Source organism: Panthera pardus, unplaced genomic scaffold, assembly GCF_024362965.1.
Source record: "Panthera pardus isolate Hobbes unplaced genomic scaffold, ASM2436296v1 HiC_scaffold_21, whole genome shotgun sequence".
NCBI classification, from domain to species: Eukaryota; Metazoa; Chordata; class Mammalia; order Carnivora; family Felidae; genus Panthera; species Panthera pardus.
This window is the reverse complement of record NW_026526777.1, coordinates 48,447,068-48,463,951: the sequence shown is the minus strand read 5'-3', so window position 1 is coordinate 48,463,951 and position 16,884 is coordinate 48,447,068. Positions and strand designations below refer to the sequence as shown.

Below are 16,884 nucleotides of genomic sequence, written 5' to 3'. Positions count from 1 at the left end.
GCAGAAATTAAGACTGGTAATATCAAGTGTTAGCACAAGTATGGATCAGTAGAAACATACTGTCAATGGAGTATGAATTGATACAGCTTTAAAAAACAATGTGGCATCGTCTTGTAAAGTTGAACACTAATATACCATATATATGTCATATTTATAGCATATGATAGATCTATGTATTCTAGAGAAATTCTTTGTGTACCAGCGGGGAGAAGTAACTGTACCGGAGGGGAGAAGTAACTGAAAAGTCTGTCAAATAAAATGAATAAGTAAATTATGATATAGTTATATAGTTACAAATTCTTCAATTTAAGGAATTACAGCTACATTTAACAACCTGAATAACTCTTGGAAACAAAATGGTGAGATACAGCCATCACAGAAGGCTATCTTTTTAAAATTTTAACAGACACCTATAAATTACTTGTGGTGTACCTGTTCAAACTTTACCAATGTTACCATTTGACTTAATCACATGTGCATAAAATAGGATTTTTTCAAAGCTCAGAAATAAGCAAAAGTAAATAATATATCGTGCAGAGTTACAGACATATGTCTTGGGGAAAAGGAATAATCTTAAGTTTTGGAATAGTAGTTCCCTCTGGACAGGAGGCAAGGAGATGACACAGGGAAGGAACAGTACTGGTGATGCTGTAGTTCGTAACTTGACTGGTCATTCACAAGTATTTATTAACACATTACATGTGTTAGAATATACTTCTTTAAAAGGTAAAGTCATGATTCTCATACAGATACAAAATGAATATATGTCAAGGTTTTATTTAAATCATTAAATTTATAAGGGAATCAGGAAAATTTTGCAACCATTTCAAGGGAGAATTCAAAGTACTACACATTCCACGTAGGCACTAAAGAATGCTAAAATGAATTTACAGATAGTTACAAAACTGTTCAACATCCATAGAACATGAATCTGTTACATTTTACTAGACGTAAGCAACTGGGATTTTTATGGACAAGAATGTGTATTATTACCAGTTTTCAACAACTTACAGTTATGAAATAGCTTAGAAAACAAACAAACAAAAAAAAAAAACAGAAGAATACACCGGAGGCAAGACACCTAGTAATCTTTTTTGCCTTTTCAGAGTCTGTCACGTGTAAACTTATCTATGTGTCAAATATTTCATTAAAAAGAGATGAAGGATGAAATAAGTGAAGTGGACTAGTCTGTGTTTCTCTTAAAAGGTTTTGTTAAAGGGAAAGGGGCAGGGTGCTATCCGGAGGAGGGAATCAGATTTGAATGAAGGGTTGCCTCGATTTTGTTTTCTTGAAGAGGGGGTGGAGGTGTATGCATGGGCTCTAGTAAAGGAGCTGACGGGGGGTGAGTGATAGTGGAGAAAACAGCAAGTATTTTAAAAGAAGCAGTAGCAATTACATTCAAAGTCACAGTTTAGATCTGGGAAGGAGAAACAGATTCATATTCCTCTGAGATTGAAGGAAAAGGAAAGAAGCTAAGCTAAAGATTCATTTGAAGTCATTAAAAAAAAATTGAGAGTCTAAAGAAAAGGAAGTATTTATGATAGATAGCTTAAAGAATACCATTAAGATTTCCTGAATGGAAAGGAATGATAATAGGATGAATAAAAGGATTGCCACACCAACCTTTTAGATTAGTTGTTTTTAAGCACCTAGTGTCAAAACACTGCACAAGATTTTCATTTTCCTAGAGTGCAAGATAGAGCAACTGCCTTAACTGAGTTTATAGTTGTGAACAGATGAGATATAAACATGAGAGTTCAAACAGATTGTAAAGTCATAAAAATTACCAAGTGAATGGTATTATAGATACCGTATGAATTTATAACAACATGGAGGAGAGAAATTTGTGTACAGGTGTATATACTCTGAGCTCCAGCTCTATTACTAAAAGTTCACATGGCATTAGACACATATCTGTGGCCCTCAGATTCTTCATCTGTAAAATGAGGGGCGAGACTAGACAGTTCCTAAATTCCTTTCTTAGAATCTGTGAGAAAACCAAAGAACAGTTGACGCTGACCTGGATACAACAGAGATGAGTCTCAGAAACAGTCAAGGTGAATGAAATGGCGTGAGAAAAAAACACAGGGCTTATTTGGAAGGCAGCATGTGATGCATCGGTTGTTTTTTCTGAGAGTTCATGAATGTGGTATTTTTCTCTTTGAGTATAGTTGTCTTACACACTTTACATTTGTATAATAAACTCTCAGGAAATATTTTTAAATAAGTGACCTTGCATATCCAGAACTGGTAGAACCAAATTATTTTGGAGGTTATGTTATTTTTGTTGGTACAGAGAAACGGGGTCGGGGTTGGGGGAAGAGTTAGCTTCAATTTGTAGTCCTATGCACTGTTTCAGAAATTCAACTGCTAATCTTCAAAACAAGACATTTTTACCAGGATGAGGCAGTTTTCAAAGTATTTAATATTCAGGTGATAGTTATCAACTTGAGGCAAGGGAATATAGAACTAATACTAAGTAACTACCCCATGCCACGTACTGTCGAGGCTAACTTAGCTGCTTCAGCCTATCCTTAGAAAATAGGCGCTAGTTGTATAGACATAAAAACCGACATACAGAAGTTAAAATAAGTGTCTCCATATGTACAACTAGTCAGAGGCAGAGACAGTTCAAGAGCTCATCTCCTTTCCACGAGGTTCCAAAAGTGCCAGTTTTGACTCCAGCCTCAAACTATGAAATGGTATCATAAGGGACATTTACAAAAAACACATATTATTTACGTATCTGACCCCAAATCCATGGAAATCTAGGCCTCAGTCATCATGTTTTAACAAGGCTGTGGTATATTAAATAACAAATCCTAAATACGGCATGTATATTGAAATACCGTTGTAAAGTAGCTTTTTTTCCCCCTTTTTCATTGTGTCCTACTCTTCCAGGCTACAATAAGAAAACACTCATTTCTCTCATTTTGTTTCAGGTATCTATTTGTCAGATTTAACATACATTGATTCAGCATACCCATCAACTGGCAGCATTTTAGAAAATGAGCAAAGATCAAATTTGATGAATAACATCCTTCGAATAATTTCTGATTTACAGCAGTCCTGTGAATATGGTACGTTTTTGGGGAATACCACTGCACCATTATGCTGTGATTCTGTTGGTTCATTTACCTGAACCAACCATTTGCCTTCATTAGCCATTTTTCACACAGCAGGAAACATTATCCTAATATAAAGGAGATTAGTGATTGTTTCATTTCACTCTTTAATATTTAGCATCCTGTTTGAGATTTTGCTCAATTCCTTAAAGGAATTGAAATATTTCATATTTAAATTTTTAAGTTTTATCTTTCGCTCTTCTGCTACTTTGTAGAAACTGTGCTAACATTATTTATAAAATTATTTTTTATTATCTTCATGTCATTTGATACTCCTCAACTATTATGTAAATATTTCTTATATTTTTCAGTTAGGGAAGGAGCTAAGACCTCTGATCCTAGTAACAATTGACTAGCTTTCTTGAGTTCGATAATGGGTAGATAACCAATTTTTGTTCAAGATGTAGTTTATGGAAACACATGTAGAAAGAGCTTACACAAACTCAGGTGATGAGCAAAAGGGGGTAGATTTTTTTTTAATGTTTTATAATGTCTGGATGCTTTCAGTTTGATAGGGAATAAAGATACCGTAGTGGTATGTGTTTTTATAATATTAAAAAACAATGAGCATACTGTTTAAATTATCTGATTTATTTAAAATAGATTTGTCTTAAAGCTAACTTATATGCATGTATACTTTTAAGAAAACCTCAAAAACTTCCTGAAAGTGTATATGAGGGAGGAAATTTATCCAATACATGGGATTTTGTCAATTGAATTGTTTGGGGAGAAACCAGAGTATGTTTGCTTTTTTTTTTAAATCTACATAAACAGCATGCCTTTAGTTTTACATTAAATAAAATTAAATAAAATCTACCTCAGTAATGTCCTTCTAGAGTTCATTTAAATTTTGGTGCCACATGGCCTTAATTTTTAAGTATATTTTTCTCAGATTAACTTTTAAAAATCTGGTTAAGATATACTTTATAAGATAATCTTTTATCACATTTTGCCTAGATATCCCCATGTTGCCTCATGTCCAAAAATATCTGAACTCCGTTCAGTATATAGAAGAACTACAGAAGTTTGTGGAAGATGATAATTACAAGTAGGTTGGATCTTCAAAAGTGGTCTGTTTAACTTTTTCCTGTCTTCTACCCTTTCGTCCCCATGTATTTAAACATCTGACTTTTATATCGTATCATACAAAATGCCTACTCCAGTTGTGTCTTTACAGTAGCAAAGGTACTTATGTTGTTTTTTTTTTAATCACTTGATATGATTGAGCCAGTATACAAATACCTCGTCTCTTCTTTTGTTTTAAAGTATTTCACCTTTCTCAAGTTGTTGAGAGCTGATGTTTGATATTTGATAGTTGTGGTTTGGATTTCTTCCTTTCTATATTGAAACGTTGAATCTTTATGGAAATTTATCTTTTTTTTTTTTTTTAAGTTTATTTATTTAGAGGGAGAGTGCGTGTGCATGCATGCAAGCAGGGGAGGAGCAGAGAGAGAGGGAAAGAGGGAGAGAGGAAATCCCACGCAGGCTCCGCATTGACAGAGCCTGATGCGGGGCTCAAACTCAGGAACCAGAAGATCATGACCTGAGCTGAAACCAAGAGTCGGACACTTAATTGACTGAGCCACCCAGGTGCCTGTGGAAAGTTCTCTCTTAATAGATTGAAAAACTAATGAAACAGTCTACAAATAGGAAAATTACTCCTTTTTTTAATGGTAATTTTTGACATATCTTTGAATTTGTTTTTAGTTATTTTTGTGGATGGAGAGAATAATTGAACTTTTTTACTTCTGGGTTAGAGATATGTGTCCAGCACCACACTTACCCTTTTCTCTATTGTAGCAAGTCCTTCACTAAAGATCTTAAAAAAGCACTTTGAAATACCGTTGTCCGTTTCCTTCTCCTTAACATCCACAGTACTGCCCAAGGTGGGAAGGATCTTTGAATTATTAACCCTTTTTATTTTCAGTGGTATGCTGCATGTAATCATAACTGCCAGTGTTTTTTGTTTCCTTTTTTCAAAAGATGGGAGGATAAAGAGCTTATTTATTTCCCTTGGGGCTTCTGATATTTCTTATGGCTTTCTTTGTTAATTTCAAATAAAAAAAATTTTTGCTTAGCCTTATTATGCCAATTATTCCCAAGCTTTCAAATTACCTTTTGTCTTTCACAAATATTTTTTACACATACTTACTTTATAACTTACCAAGGTGAGAGACTAGGTTATTTTTCAATATTAATGCTTTATATAAAAATTTTCTTACAGTGGTCATCAACTTTCTTGTTGCATAAGTTTCAACAGTTCTTGAAGAGCAGAGTTAGTACCAATAAAAGGCTAAAAATTCTGGAAAATAACTAGAAATAACTTTTCTTTAAAGACTAACTGTATTAAGCTCTAGGTATTATATATTTAAATATATCTATACTAATGTTTAAAAACCGTTATTGCTCTCTGTTTCCCCATTTGGTAATATTACCACTTTATATTTCTGTATCAATTTTTGTTTTATAACAGATTGTACATAGTAATTCATTTGAAAATATGTGAGGTCACTGAACCCGCTTTTCAAGGCTGGAGTTTTTTCATAAATCTGTTGTCCGGCCCTAAAGTTGTGAGCTTCTTCAGTCCGATGGTCTGTATATTGTATTGACCACTATTTCTTCCGTGTCAGCTCTAGTCACTGACATAGCATAAAACACTCATGTTTTGTCCAGTGAGGTATGGAAGATTATCTTAAAACTCAAAATATGATTAAGTAGTTATTAAAAATTTCTATACCTGGCTCAAACTTACCAGATTTAAAAGAAGTTAAACTATTTTGGGCACCTGGGTGGCTCAGTTGGTTAAGCGTCCGACTCTTGATCTCGGCTCAGGTCATGATGTCACAGTTTGTGAGTTTGAGCCCCCGTCAGGCTCTGCGCTGGCAGCGTGGAGCCTGCTTGGGATTCTGTCTCTCCCTCTCTCTGCCCCTCACCCTCTCATGTTTTCTCTTTCTCTGTCTCTCAAAATAAATAAATAAAAACTTTTTAAAAATACAAATAAAAAATAAAAGAAGTTAAACGATTCAGTAGGGGTGAAGCCTAAGAAATTGTTGCAGTTATAGAGGATGGTGAATTGTTATTGACTGCTGTGAAAATAAAATAATAAAGTGTTTATGTAAGCTGATTTTTACTTTGCTAAAAGGATAAAATAGCCCAATAAGCCACTAAGTAGTGTTAAATCTCTGTAAACTGACATAAGATACCTTCATTTTTGTAGGAAAGCTGATGCTATTGTACTGATTTTTGTTTTCATGAGTAGCTAGAACCAGAAGAGCCTTCCGATTATATTCATTTTAATAAATATTTACTAAGCTTTTGCCACAGGTGAGTTATTATGCTAGTTGCTAGGATTATAAAAACAAAATCTTATTCTTGCCCTTAAGAAATACAGTCTAATACAAAACACATCCACAAAACAGATGACTACAAACCACGTCAGACATCACCATAATAGAGATATGCCCAGGGTGCTGTGGGAATGCAGACATGGGGGGAGACCTAACTCAGCTTTTGAGTGGGAAAAATGAGGAAAAAGGAAACGTGAACAGCTTCAGGAGACGGTTGTCACCTGAGGCTTAATCTTAACAGGGGAGTGGGAGATGTCTCCACATAAAGAGTGAAGAAAGGTGTTCCAGGGGATGGACTGACCAAAGGAATAGAGAGGGAAACTGTTTTTGCTTGGGGGAACAAGTCCCTTGGTGTTGTGTTGTTGGCCTCATATGGGAGACTGAAGAAAATAATTTTTAAAGCTGCAGTTCTGATGCATGAACCTACTAATTCAGTGTACTGAAAAATAGCATTTTAAGATAAGAGCTATTAAAATAATTAGAAAAAAATGGTTTTTATGTTGAAAGAGATTTAAATAAAAATGACACCTTGTTTATCCAAAAGCCTGTTTTTGGCATCTTCATCTATATAGGCAACCAGTATAGATAATACAAATTACGTGCATGGTTTGTTTGTTTGTTTGTTTGTTTGTTGGGGTTTTTGTTTTGGTGTGTAAAAAGTGACTTTATCACCTTGGGCAGAAAGAGCTGCCACATGCATGTTTTTTAATCAGCATGAAAATCTTTCAAAGTTACTTCATTTTAATACTGAACATATCTATTCTCAGCGAACTAGCAGCACTATTACTGGATGGTGTTTTGATGATGACACAGGCAACTGACACTCTAACCTCACTGCGTGCTTTAAGATGCTTTTTATAGTGCTGAGAGCAATGTGATTCACCCATGGCTTCCTTTCTCTTCCTCTCTTTTGCAGTTCTTTATTAAGAAATTGTAGTTATTTTGTTTACTTCTGTGTCCCCCACCTACTAAACTGTAAGCTTCAGAAGGGCAGGGACACCATGTCTGCCCTTAGTCTCTTACATTCAGTGCAAAGAGCACAGTGCCCAACACAAAACAGGTGTTTAATAACTGTTTATCAAATGAATGAATTCACGGGGCACCTGGGTGGCTCAGTTGGTTAAGCATCCGACTTCGGCTCAGGTCATGATCTCGCGGTCCGTGGGTTCCAGCCCCGCGTCGGGCTCTGTGCTGACAGCTCAGAGCCTGGAGCCTGTTTGAGATTCTGTGTCTCCCTCTCTCTCTGACCCTCCCCCGTTCATGCTCTGTGTCTCTCTGTCTCAAAAATAAATAAATGTTAAAAAAAAAAAAAAAATGAATGAATTCAGTACACTCTGTAGCCCAAATAATTAAACTGCTGTGTAAAAAGAAAAAGAGCAGAGAGTTCTGATTAACTGTACATCTGTTCAGTGCTGTATTTTACGCTGTCAAACAATTAGAATATAATCATATATAATTCCCTTGTTAGGTAATCAAGTAAATCAGCTAAGAACCTATAATAGATTTATCATGATGAATATCACTTGTATTCTACAATTTCATTAAAAAAAACAACTCCAGTGGGTAGAATGCTTTTTAAAAATATTAATATTTAGACAGATATTTAGTAATGATAGGCTTTGTGGACTATACCAAAGTGTTTTCTACAACTGCTTTATTATTCTATTTACTGAAAGTTTCCATGGGTAGGAGTCCTAATCTCTTATTGCTGTGGAACTCAAAACTGGATATATTATCCTAAATGAAACTTAAGTACCAGGTAATAAACTTTGAGTTAGGACAGGGATATACTAGGAATTTTGCAGACAACCTTTTTATTATTGAAGATCTTTTAAGAAGTTGAATTGGTTTTTTGGGGTGTTTTGGAAATTTTCAGTGCTAGAGAAGCCATTAACCCATCCAGCAAAGATTCTAGAAGTATTTGCATGATACATTTAGTAACATACATGAAAATTCCTGAATTGAAGTGTCAGGTATCAATATAACCTCAAGTTCTATCACTTTGTAGTCATTCATCGAAAATCTTTGGCAATATTGGGGTACTTTGGAAAGATTTTTCTGTTTTTAATTATAACTTGTTAATGTTTTTCCCCTCCCTAATATTTCCTAGAATAACCGTAAGATCAGCTTTTGTATGAAGATGATAGGAAATTTACTATTGAAGATTGCTCTTGACGAAAAATATATAGTTGAGATTATTTTATAAAAATGCTTAATTTTTTGTGAGCAAATACATAATCTTGATGTTATTTTGTCAAATGTTAATATTTTATGTGTTTTGTTTCTTTTTAAAATGCAGGCTTTCATTAAAGATAGAACCAGGGACCAGCACACCACGTTCTGCTGCTTCCAGAGAAGATTTAGTAGGTTGGTGCATAGTTTTCTCTGATGACTGAATAAGAAATCAGATAACCTAATAAGAAAGAATGTGCTTCAAAGTAAATATACTTAGCACATTTTATAATACACACAAAAGTTGATTTTTGATATTAAAATATATCACTTTTTTGTTTGGGTTTTTTTTTGTTTTTTATTTAAAAAGTTGTTACTTGAGGGGTGCCTGGGTGGCTCAGTTGGTTGCGTGTCCGACTTTGGCTCAGGTCATGATCTCATGGTTTGTGGGCTCGAGCCCTGCATCAGGCTCTGTGCTGAGACCTCAGAGTCTGGAGCCTGCTTCGGATTCTGTGTCTCCCTCTCTCTGCCCCTCCCCTGCTAGTGCTCTGTCTCTCTCTCTCTCTCTCTCAAAAATAAATAAACATTAAAAAAAAAGTTTTTTTTAAAGTTGTTACTTGGAATTTGTAGTAGTGTACAAACAAGCCAACTAATCAAGAAAAATAGATAACAAATAAAAAAAAGATAAGTATTTATGAATATCTCTTCTTTTTATTATTAAGAATACACTGTCCTAGGCAATGAAGGTTGATTACATTAGGAATTTCTGGGGTCTGAGTGGAAAATTTTACTAATTTGAGTAATTATGGAGGTCAGTTTTAGTGACTTGACTTTTCAGAAATTTCACTTTAATACTGGGCTACATCCTGAAAATACTAAAAAAATAGTCACAGTTCCTTAATTTACTTGTCGCATTGTAATGGGGATAATATGTGTATACCACAGATAATTAAAAATGAAAAATTGGAGATAATTGGCTATTATTTAAGAAATTATTAATAAGCACCTTTTTGTAATTTCAAATGCAGACTTTGGCCCTAAGCTTCATAATACCGCATCCCCTCAAAGTATTTGGAGGCTGATCTAATAAGATGTGGAGGAAGCAAGGAGACAAGCCATGACAATATCTAGGAGAGGCTTACAAGCAGAGGAAAACATGGCAGTTTAATCTCTTAAATTTGCTTTTGTTTTTATTGTTAAAGTGATATTTCGCAAATCTGTGTACTTTTCAAGTTCTATTTTTTTAAATTCCCATAAGCCTGGCGATGTTAATATTCAAGTTGAAATTCCAACTTGAATGCTTGACCTGCCCTGCCCTACACTCTCTTTCTCTAAGAGAAAACTGAAACTAAGAGAAAGAAGCAGTGTGTAAACTGAAATGAGCACTGAACTACAGGACTCAGAGAGCTGAGTGATTGATTAGTTCAGGCTTTATCTGCAATGTGATATCCTGAGCCTGTCTCTTCTAATTCTTCTTCCTCTGTAAGTGGGGAAAAATGCTTCTACTGCCTGCTTAATGCAATAAAATAGGAAGTAACAGATTTGATATGTTTTGGATTTTGTGTTTTAAGCAGAAAGTATATATTTTAATGTTCAGTCATTTAAATAGAATTAGCAATATTATTTTATTTAAACCACATTATAAATTTTCTATCAAGGGATTAAAAAGAAAACACTCTTTTGAAACCATTTGAAAATTTCTCTCTCTCTCTCTCTCTTTCTCTCTCTCTGTCACACACAAACACACATTTAATTCTTAGGTCCCGAAGTAGGAGCATCTCCACAAAGTGGAAGAAAAAGCGTGGCAGCTGAAGGAGCCTTGCTACCGCAGACGCCACCATCCCCTCGGAACCTGATTCCCCACGGACATAGGAAGTGCCATAGCTTGGGTTATAAGTCAGCATCTTTAACTTTATCTTTTCAGATTTTTAAATTGTTTCTAGTTGGATTTATTTTCTGGATATTTTGTCAGTTAAAATAGTGTCCTGTGTAGTTTTATTTGTATAACAATAGTTTTTTTCTGATTCAGTAAAATATCTTGTTTGCTTAAAAGCATTTAGTTCTTCCTTAATTTGGAAATAAGCTTCTCCCAACAGTGCCTTTACATTTGGGGGAGATAAATGAACTATATTACAGAGCATCATCGTAAATAAAATCAGGAAAGCAATATACCATTTTCCTTTTAAATTATCATCTTCGTATCACGACAGTCATTGTTTGTCTTAATCAAAATGAGTCGCCATAAATTAAGGTTTATAAAAATTACTCCTTTTATTCCTAAACATAAAAGGAAACTGTTTTTTTGTTTAACATCATTAACTTTGCAAGACTTTTCTCAAAATGGGGCCCATAGTTCACCTTTGCCATGATTTTTGTGAAAATTTAATAGTTATTTTCCAAAAGCAAATGTAAATAAACAGTTTTTTAATGGACCTGAGACTTAAGGTGAAATTAAGGTATTGTCTGTTATATAGATAGATAAAGGCCTGGCCTGGTTTCCTAAAATATTTTCCCTAAACTGCTGGTTTGAGGCTTTCATGGTGAAATCTGTGTGTTCATTAGTATGAGAGTTCAGAAGTCAGGTCAGGATAGCAGGTAAGTCTTCTGTGTCCTGACTCTTTATATAAGAGTATCTTTTATATTTTGAACTACCAACAGTAATAAAAGATATGAAAAATATTTCTCTTTGTTTCCAGTTTCATTCATAAAATGAACACAGCAGAGTTTAAGAGTGCAACGTTCCCAAATGCAGGGCCAAGACATCTATTAGATGATAGCGTCATGGAGCCCCATGCACCGTCTCGAGGCCACGCTGAAAGTTCTACTCTTTCTAGTGGAATATCAATAGGTGAGAAATACTTCTCTGGGAGGATTCCAAGTTATGTACAATGAGACTTTTAATCAAACTCAGCTGGAAAAAAGAGTCATTAATCCTATTATACTTAGAGAAAAATTGATAAAGGCAAAGTTAACAATTAGATATAGGATCATATTACTAGTAGCTTCCGAAGTTAATGATTCATGGTGTTTTTAAAAGTGCTTGATGGTTTTGACTCCAAAAGGGGAAGCATTTGAGAAATGGTGGGAAAAGAAGGTAGACTGGTTGAATTGGTTACTTCATGCAGTTTGTAGGAATGAGGAAAGAGAGGCAGTGTTGGTGTACTCCCTGTCTTTTGGATTAAGCAGCTAGTTAGATAGTGGCGCTATTGCCATAGTAGAGAAGACCAGAAGAACGGTCATTTGTAGGTGGTGAAGTATTTGTGAAGGAAGACTGGGTTTGGGGAATTAGGAATTCTGTTTTAGACATGTTTGGTCCACATGGAGTTGTCAGGTAGGTAACTGAATATATGACTTGAGCTCAGTGGGTAAGATTAGGTCTGTAGATACAAGTATAGGAGTTAGCATATTTATAGTATTTCAGGCCACGGGACTGGTTGAGTTCACCAAGGGAGAGAGTGTAAATAAATAAGACATACTAATGTTTAGAGGTCTGATTATTATTTTTTTTTTTTTTAAAGATGGGCCATCAGAGGAAATATGAAGGAGGGACCAGTGAAGTAGGAATAAAAATCAGGGTGTGGGATCAGAAAAGCCCAATAGACAAGTATCTTCAGGAGGAAGGAAGTATCACTATCAAATGCAAGAAAAAGAAAAAATAAGAATGGGAATTGATGAGTGCATTTGGCAAGATAGAAGTCATTGGTGACCTTGATAAGAGTTGCTTCATAGAATAATGTGGGTGGAGTCCTGATTGGAGTAGCCTGGAAAATGAGAGGTGAAGAAATACAGATAGTTATTGTGAAGGGGACTGGAAAATCAGGACCATACTGGAAAGGGAGATGAGGAATTTGTTTTTACTTCCTAAACTTATTTATTTTCTGAATCGTTTAGATGAGCTTTATTTCTTTTGATAATTAGAAAAATCTTCATAAATACTGATTTATTTTTTTAAAGGATAAAAATGTCTTCCTCTCTGATTAAGTACCAGGTTGGTCAAGGGCTATGCCAATTGTTAATAGGATCATCTTAGTATTGATGAACAGTCAATAGAAAGAAATCCAAGAAGGAGTTCATTTTCTTAAACATACTGACTTCCTTAACCTTTGAGAGTTCCAAACCTGGTAAACAAAATTGATTTAGAGCTTTCTGGCACCATTCAGTTTTTTAATTCCAAAGTTCACCCTTTGACAAATGCAAATGATTAAATAGTGACAAAATTCACAAAATACAAGACCGATTAGCCACCTGAAGTACCTCTTTGTTGATACTGTTAAGTCGTCTATATGCAGGTATCAACCTCAATCTGAAAAATAATACAGAGAATAATTTTGCAAAAGAGAAAGGAAGAACTTTTTTCCCGTTAAAAATTTGTTACGCTATGGAATCTGGCATTCCACTTAAATGAAAAAATAATAATTTTTTAAATTACAGCTCTCAAGTATACATATTATTTCACTTTTCCCCCTCATAAGTTTTATAATGAAAATTCTTTAGTTTATTTGTGGCTTTTACTTTCTATAGATGTTCTTTTTGTTACCACAGGATAATTATTTATCTGGTTATTTTATTCAGTTACAGTTAGTGTCTCAGTTTATAGGCCTTTCTTTTAGAACAGGAAGAGACTATTTTAATTTTTGCCTTTGTGTTTATTTTTTATTAATTCTAAGGCTGTTAAGAGGATAAGCAATAAAGATTGTTACATCCTTGTTTGTAAATTAAGAATGTTAGACATAGACCGTACCTTGCAAGGTTTTTGTTTTAAAACTGTATATTCTGGAAAGAAAGTAAATCTGTAACCCTAGATGGTAGATGTTACACACACACATACACACACAATTTATAATTACAAAAGGGTTTTTTCCTCAGCTGTAACTTTAACATATAATATCAATCTGTACCGTAGAGGTTTTGAGAAAGTACTGCAGAGAAATTAACCAGTGCTTGGGACAGTGGCCTCTGTGGTCCAGATATCTTAGATAACCTGAAGCGGTCTTGCCTAGCCAAGAGAAGCATATCCACTCTGGACTGGAAAAACATATTTTCTACAAATAAGTCATACTAATTATGATTCAATTTTCAGTCTTTGCCACATAATGTTACAAATCAAAAGATGATCTAGAATACCCTACCGCCACTAACAGAATACTGGCATTTTCTCATCTGACCCACACAACCAGAAAATTATTTCATTGACTATTAACTAAGCTCTTCCGAGGAGAGTATATAGCTAGGGCCACTCTAAATACATAGACGAGGTATCAATCCATCACATATAATGCATACCTTTTAGCATTGGAGTTTGAGTCTGTCATGGAACACTGGTATGAAAGTCTGATGGACAGTTTAACTTGACACATATGGGACACATTAATCATCAATTTTATTGAGAGCCAGAATTATCTTTAAAATAACTTCTAAATCAGTGTAAGCTGTTTTTGACTCTCCAGATTTATTCTTCTCAGTTTTTTTCTTTAGCTAATTTAAAACTTTGTATGTTAGCTGCTATTCTGGCCAAAGAGAAAGTTTTTACGTTGTTACAGCACCATTGTTATTTTTTTCTTTCTAATTTAGGGATTCCATCCTCTTCTACCTTGCCTCTAAAGGCAGAAGTTGAATTTCATTGAACTTCTTTTTTTTAATGTTTATTTATTTTTGAGAAAGAGAGAAAGAAAGAGAGGAATTTCATTAAGCTTCTTATCCTTAAGGCAATAATGGGTTTTTAAAGGAATACAAAGAGAAGGAAGTGTATCGCAAACCTCTTAAGAATTTCACAATTATATTCGTCTTAAATTATGACAAAATTTTGAAATTTTGAAAAGTTTTATGCTTATGTACATTCGCTGATGGTAGATAATTGTTTATAAACATAATGCATTTGAGCTCTAAGTAGACCTGCAAAAGTGTTTTATGCTCTTTGTTATTTTTGGTGGTCTTGTTAACTATATTCCAGTATGTTGCAGAATAAGCCTCGCAGCAGTAACACAAGAATGAAGAATTAATTTGTGGATGTTCACCCACAGATAACATGATTATCATTTTATAAGTACAATTAGAAAATTTATTTTTAAAATACAAAACTTAAACTAATTCTGATGTTTAAAATTAGAATAACTTTTGATTTTAGGTAGTAGTGATGGTTCTGAACTAAGTGAAGAGACCTCATGGCCTGCTTTTGAGAGGTAAGAAAAATTGTCCATTTGAACTGCTTTGAGCTGAGTTGGTCTTTCTTAAAAGATCATAAACATTTTAACAGATAAAATTTGTTACATATCTGGAAGGGACTATTTATAAGCTTACAACTGGTGGCAGAAATTAGAAGTTGATATTTAAGTCTGGAATTGAGTCTTAGCTCATAAATCTATGTTTATTTGGTGCCTTGACACGTGGATTTGAATTTTAGTACCTTTAAAACAGTAATAACCTTACCTACTTACGTGTTTGAAGTAAAATTATTGCCTTAAATTCTGGTTCATTTCAGTAGTTTCAAGGCATTTAATAGAATGGTCTACTTCATTCTCTGCTACCTTGTCAGGGGCAAAAGGACTTAGTAAATTTTAAATTATACTATAAGTAAAGCAGCTTAGAGTTTGAGTTTAAATTGTCAGCAACTCAGAGTTTACATACAGCACACAGATTTATGCTGAAATGCTCTAAGTCATGCTCCGTTCTCCTTTCTTTAGGGCTTTAAGTAGTGGAAGTTGTGCTCTTCCTGCAGCAAATCCCATGCTGTATTGATCTGCCAGTATAAGATCTCCTTAAAAATGTAGCCAAACAGCGCAAATAATTTATTTACTAAATATCCATTAGGACTCTTATATTGTCTTTGACCATTTCAGTTCTTCCATTTTCGGATTTATAAGATGCTTGACTCTTGCCAAAATAATTGCCCCCTTTTGTATGTAAACTGGACATCCTAAGTTTCTAAGCAGCAGAGTGTAGTTGAGATTGAATTTAGAGTATGGAGTTGAAAATAGTTACCTAATGCCCTATCAGTCACTTCTTCATAGAAAATAATTTTATTAACTATACATTTGAAATTAAACTGTATTGGAACTGGAAAATTATATTCTTGTTCTTGATGAAACTTCATAACGATTTCTCTCCATTATGTGATTAACATGCTGTTTGTAAACCCAACATTTCAAAGTACTTTTAAGCCTTTCTACTCTACTTGTCAGTGTTATCAACTCTTACTCTTTGCTTTGGGGGATCTTACCTTGTTTTTGCATACTGTTTCTCTTCCAGCTTTTACATTCAGTCTCTTTATTAAGTAAGGTTTGCGTGAAACGAGAAAAACATGAGAGTTGCCTCTGGCATGCTGTCGGTACAAGTCATTTTAGTTCTTTCCCTCTAGGAAGAGCATCATATGTTGGTTATAGAGTATACTGTAATCTTTAGATAAAAAATATTAATGGAAAAAACGTTTGTCAGTTTGAATGAGTTATAAGTGAGTGAGTAACCAGGACGGTGTCGTGTTCAGTAATCTGTCCATCCTCGTCCCAGCAGGTTACTTCTGAAGACTGTATGTAACGATGTTACCTTCACATCTCAAAACAGTATATTTCTTTTATGACACATGTTTTGCTTTGCAGACATTTTCAGCTAAAAAAAATCTGTCTTTGCGCCAAGTTTAAATCTGTGGCTCTTGGAACATTTTGAGAGCAAATTAATGCTTCTCAGCAAGATTCAGACATGGAATAACAAAAAGTAAATAAAGAATGAGGATGTTTAAAATACTGCTTGTAGATAGTGGATTTGAAAATAGTACTCTGAATGTTAAATCACTCTGTTCTTATTTACTACAGAGACATCAAGTATGTTGCTGCCTAAGTTGCTAAAGTAATGCTTTTTGCTTTAAATAACATTTCCCAACAGTGCTACTTTTGGCTTTTCCCAGGCAAAGACGTGTTGGTGTTTCTACGTGTGTGTTTATTTCCTTTGTTAAGTATTATATGCCATTTTGGATAAATATGAATTCAAACCGTTTTTATCATTTGTTGGCTTCATCATTTATTTCAGTTGATGTAGAAATAAAATAATGCCTTTATTACCCAGCTCCTCTCCTTTATTAGTTTTCTTGGATTTAATGTAAAGGATAGAGAGGAAAATAAGATGTTTAGGCCACATTAAGTCTACAGCCCACATCGTTTTTAGGTGTCTTCATAGGGACATATAATAAAAATGAATTATTTATATAAATCCAGATAGCATTTTTGAACTGGAATCGAAGAACTGGAATA

General features: G+C 34.2%; 1 protein-coding gene across 11 annotated transcripts in view; it reads left to right on the top strand.

The window, feature by feature from the left end:
- RALGPS2 (Ral GEF with PH domain and SH3 binding motif 2) overlaps positions 1–16,884 on the top strand; it is a 197,033-nt gene that overhangs the window by 124,009 nt on the left and 56,140 nt on the right. For 8 of the 11 annotated variants that reach the window (XM_019426220.2, XM_019426194.2, XM_019426200.2 and 5 more), the window contains 6 exons: positions 2,943–3,080; positions 4,083–4,173; positions 8,772–8,839; positions 10,405–10,540; positions 11,341–11,492; positions 14,769–14,823. In XM_019426220.2, coding sequence (XP_019281765.1) covers positions 2,943–3,080; positions 4,083–4,173; positions 8,772–8,839; positions 10,405–10,540; positions 11,341–11,492; positions 14,769–14,823 — 640 coding nt within the window. Of the gene's footprint in view, positions 1–2,942; positions 3,081–4,082; positions 4,174–8,771; positions 8,840–10,404; positions 10,541–11,340; positions 11,493–14,768; positions 14,824–16,884 lie in introns of those variants that run through there. The other 3 variants (XM_053909228.1, XM_053909227.1, XM_019426275.2) reach the window with 2 other exon arrangements.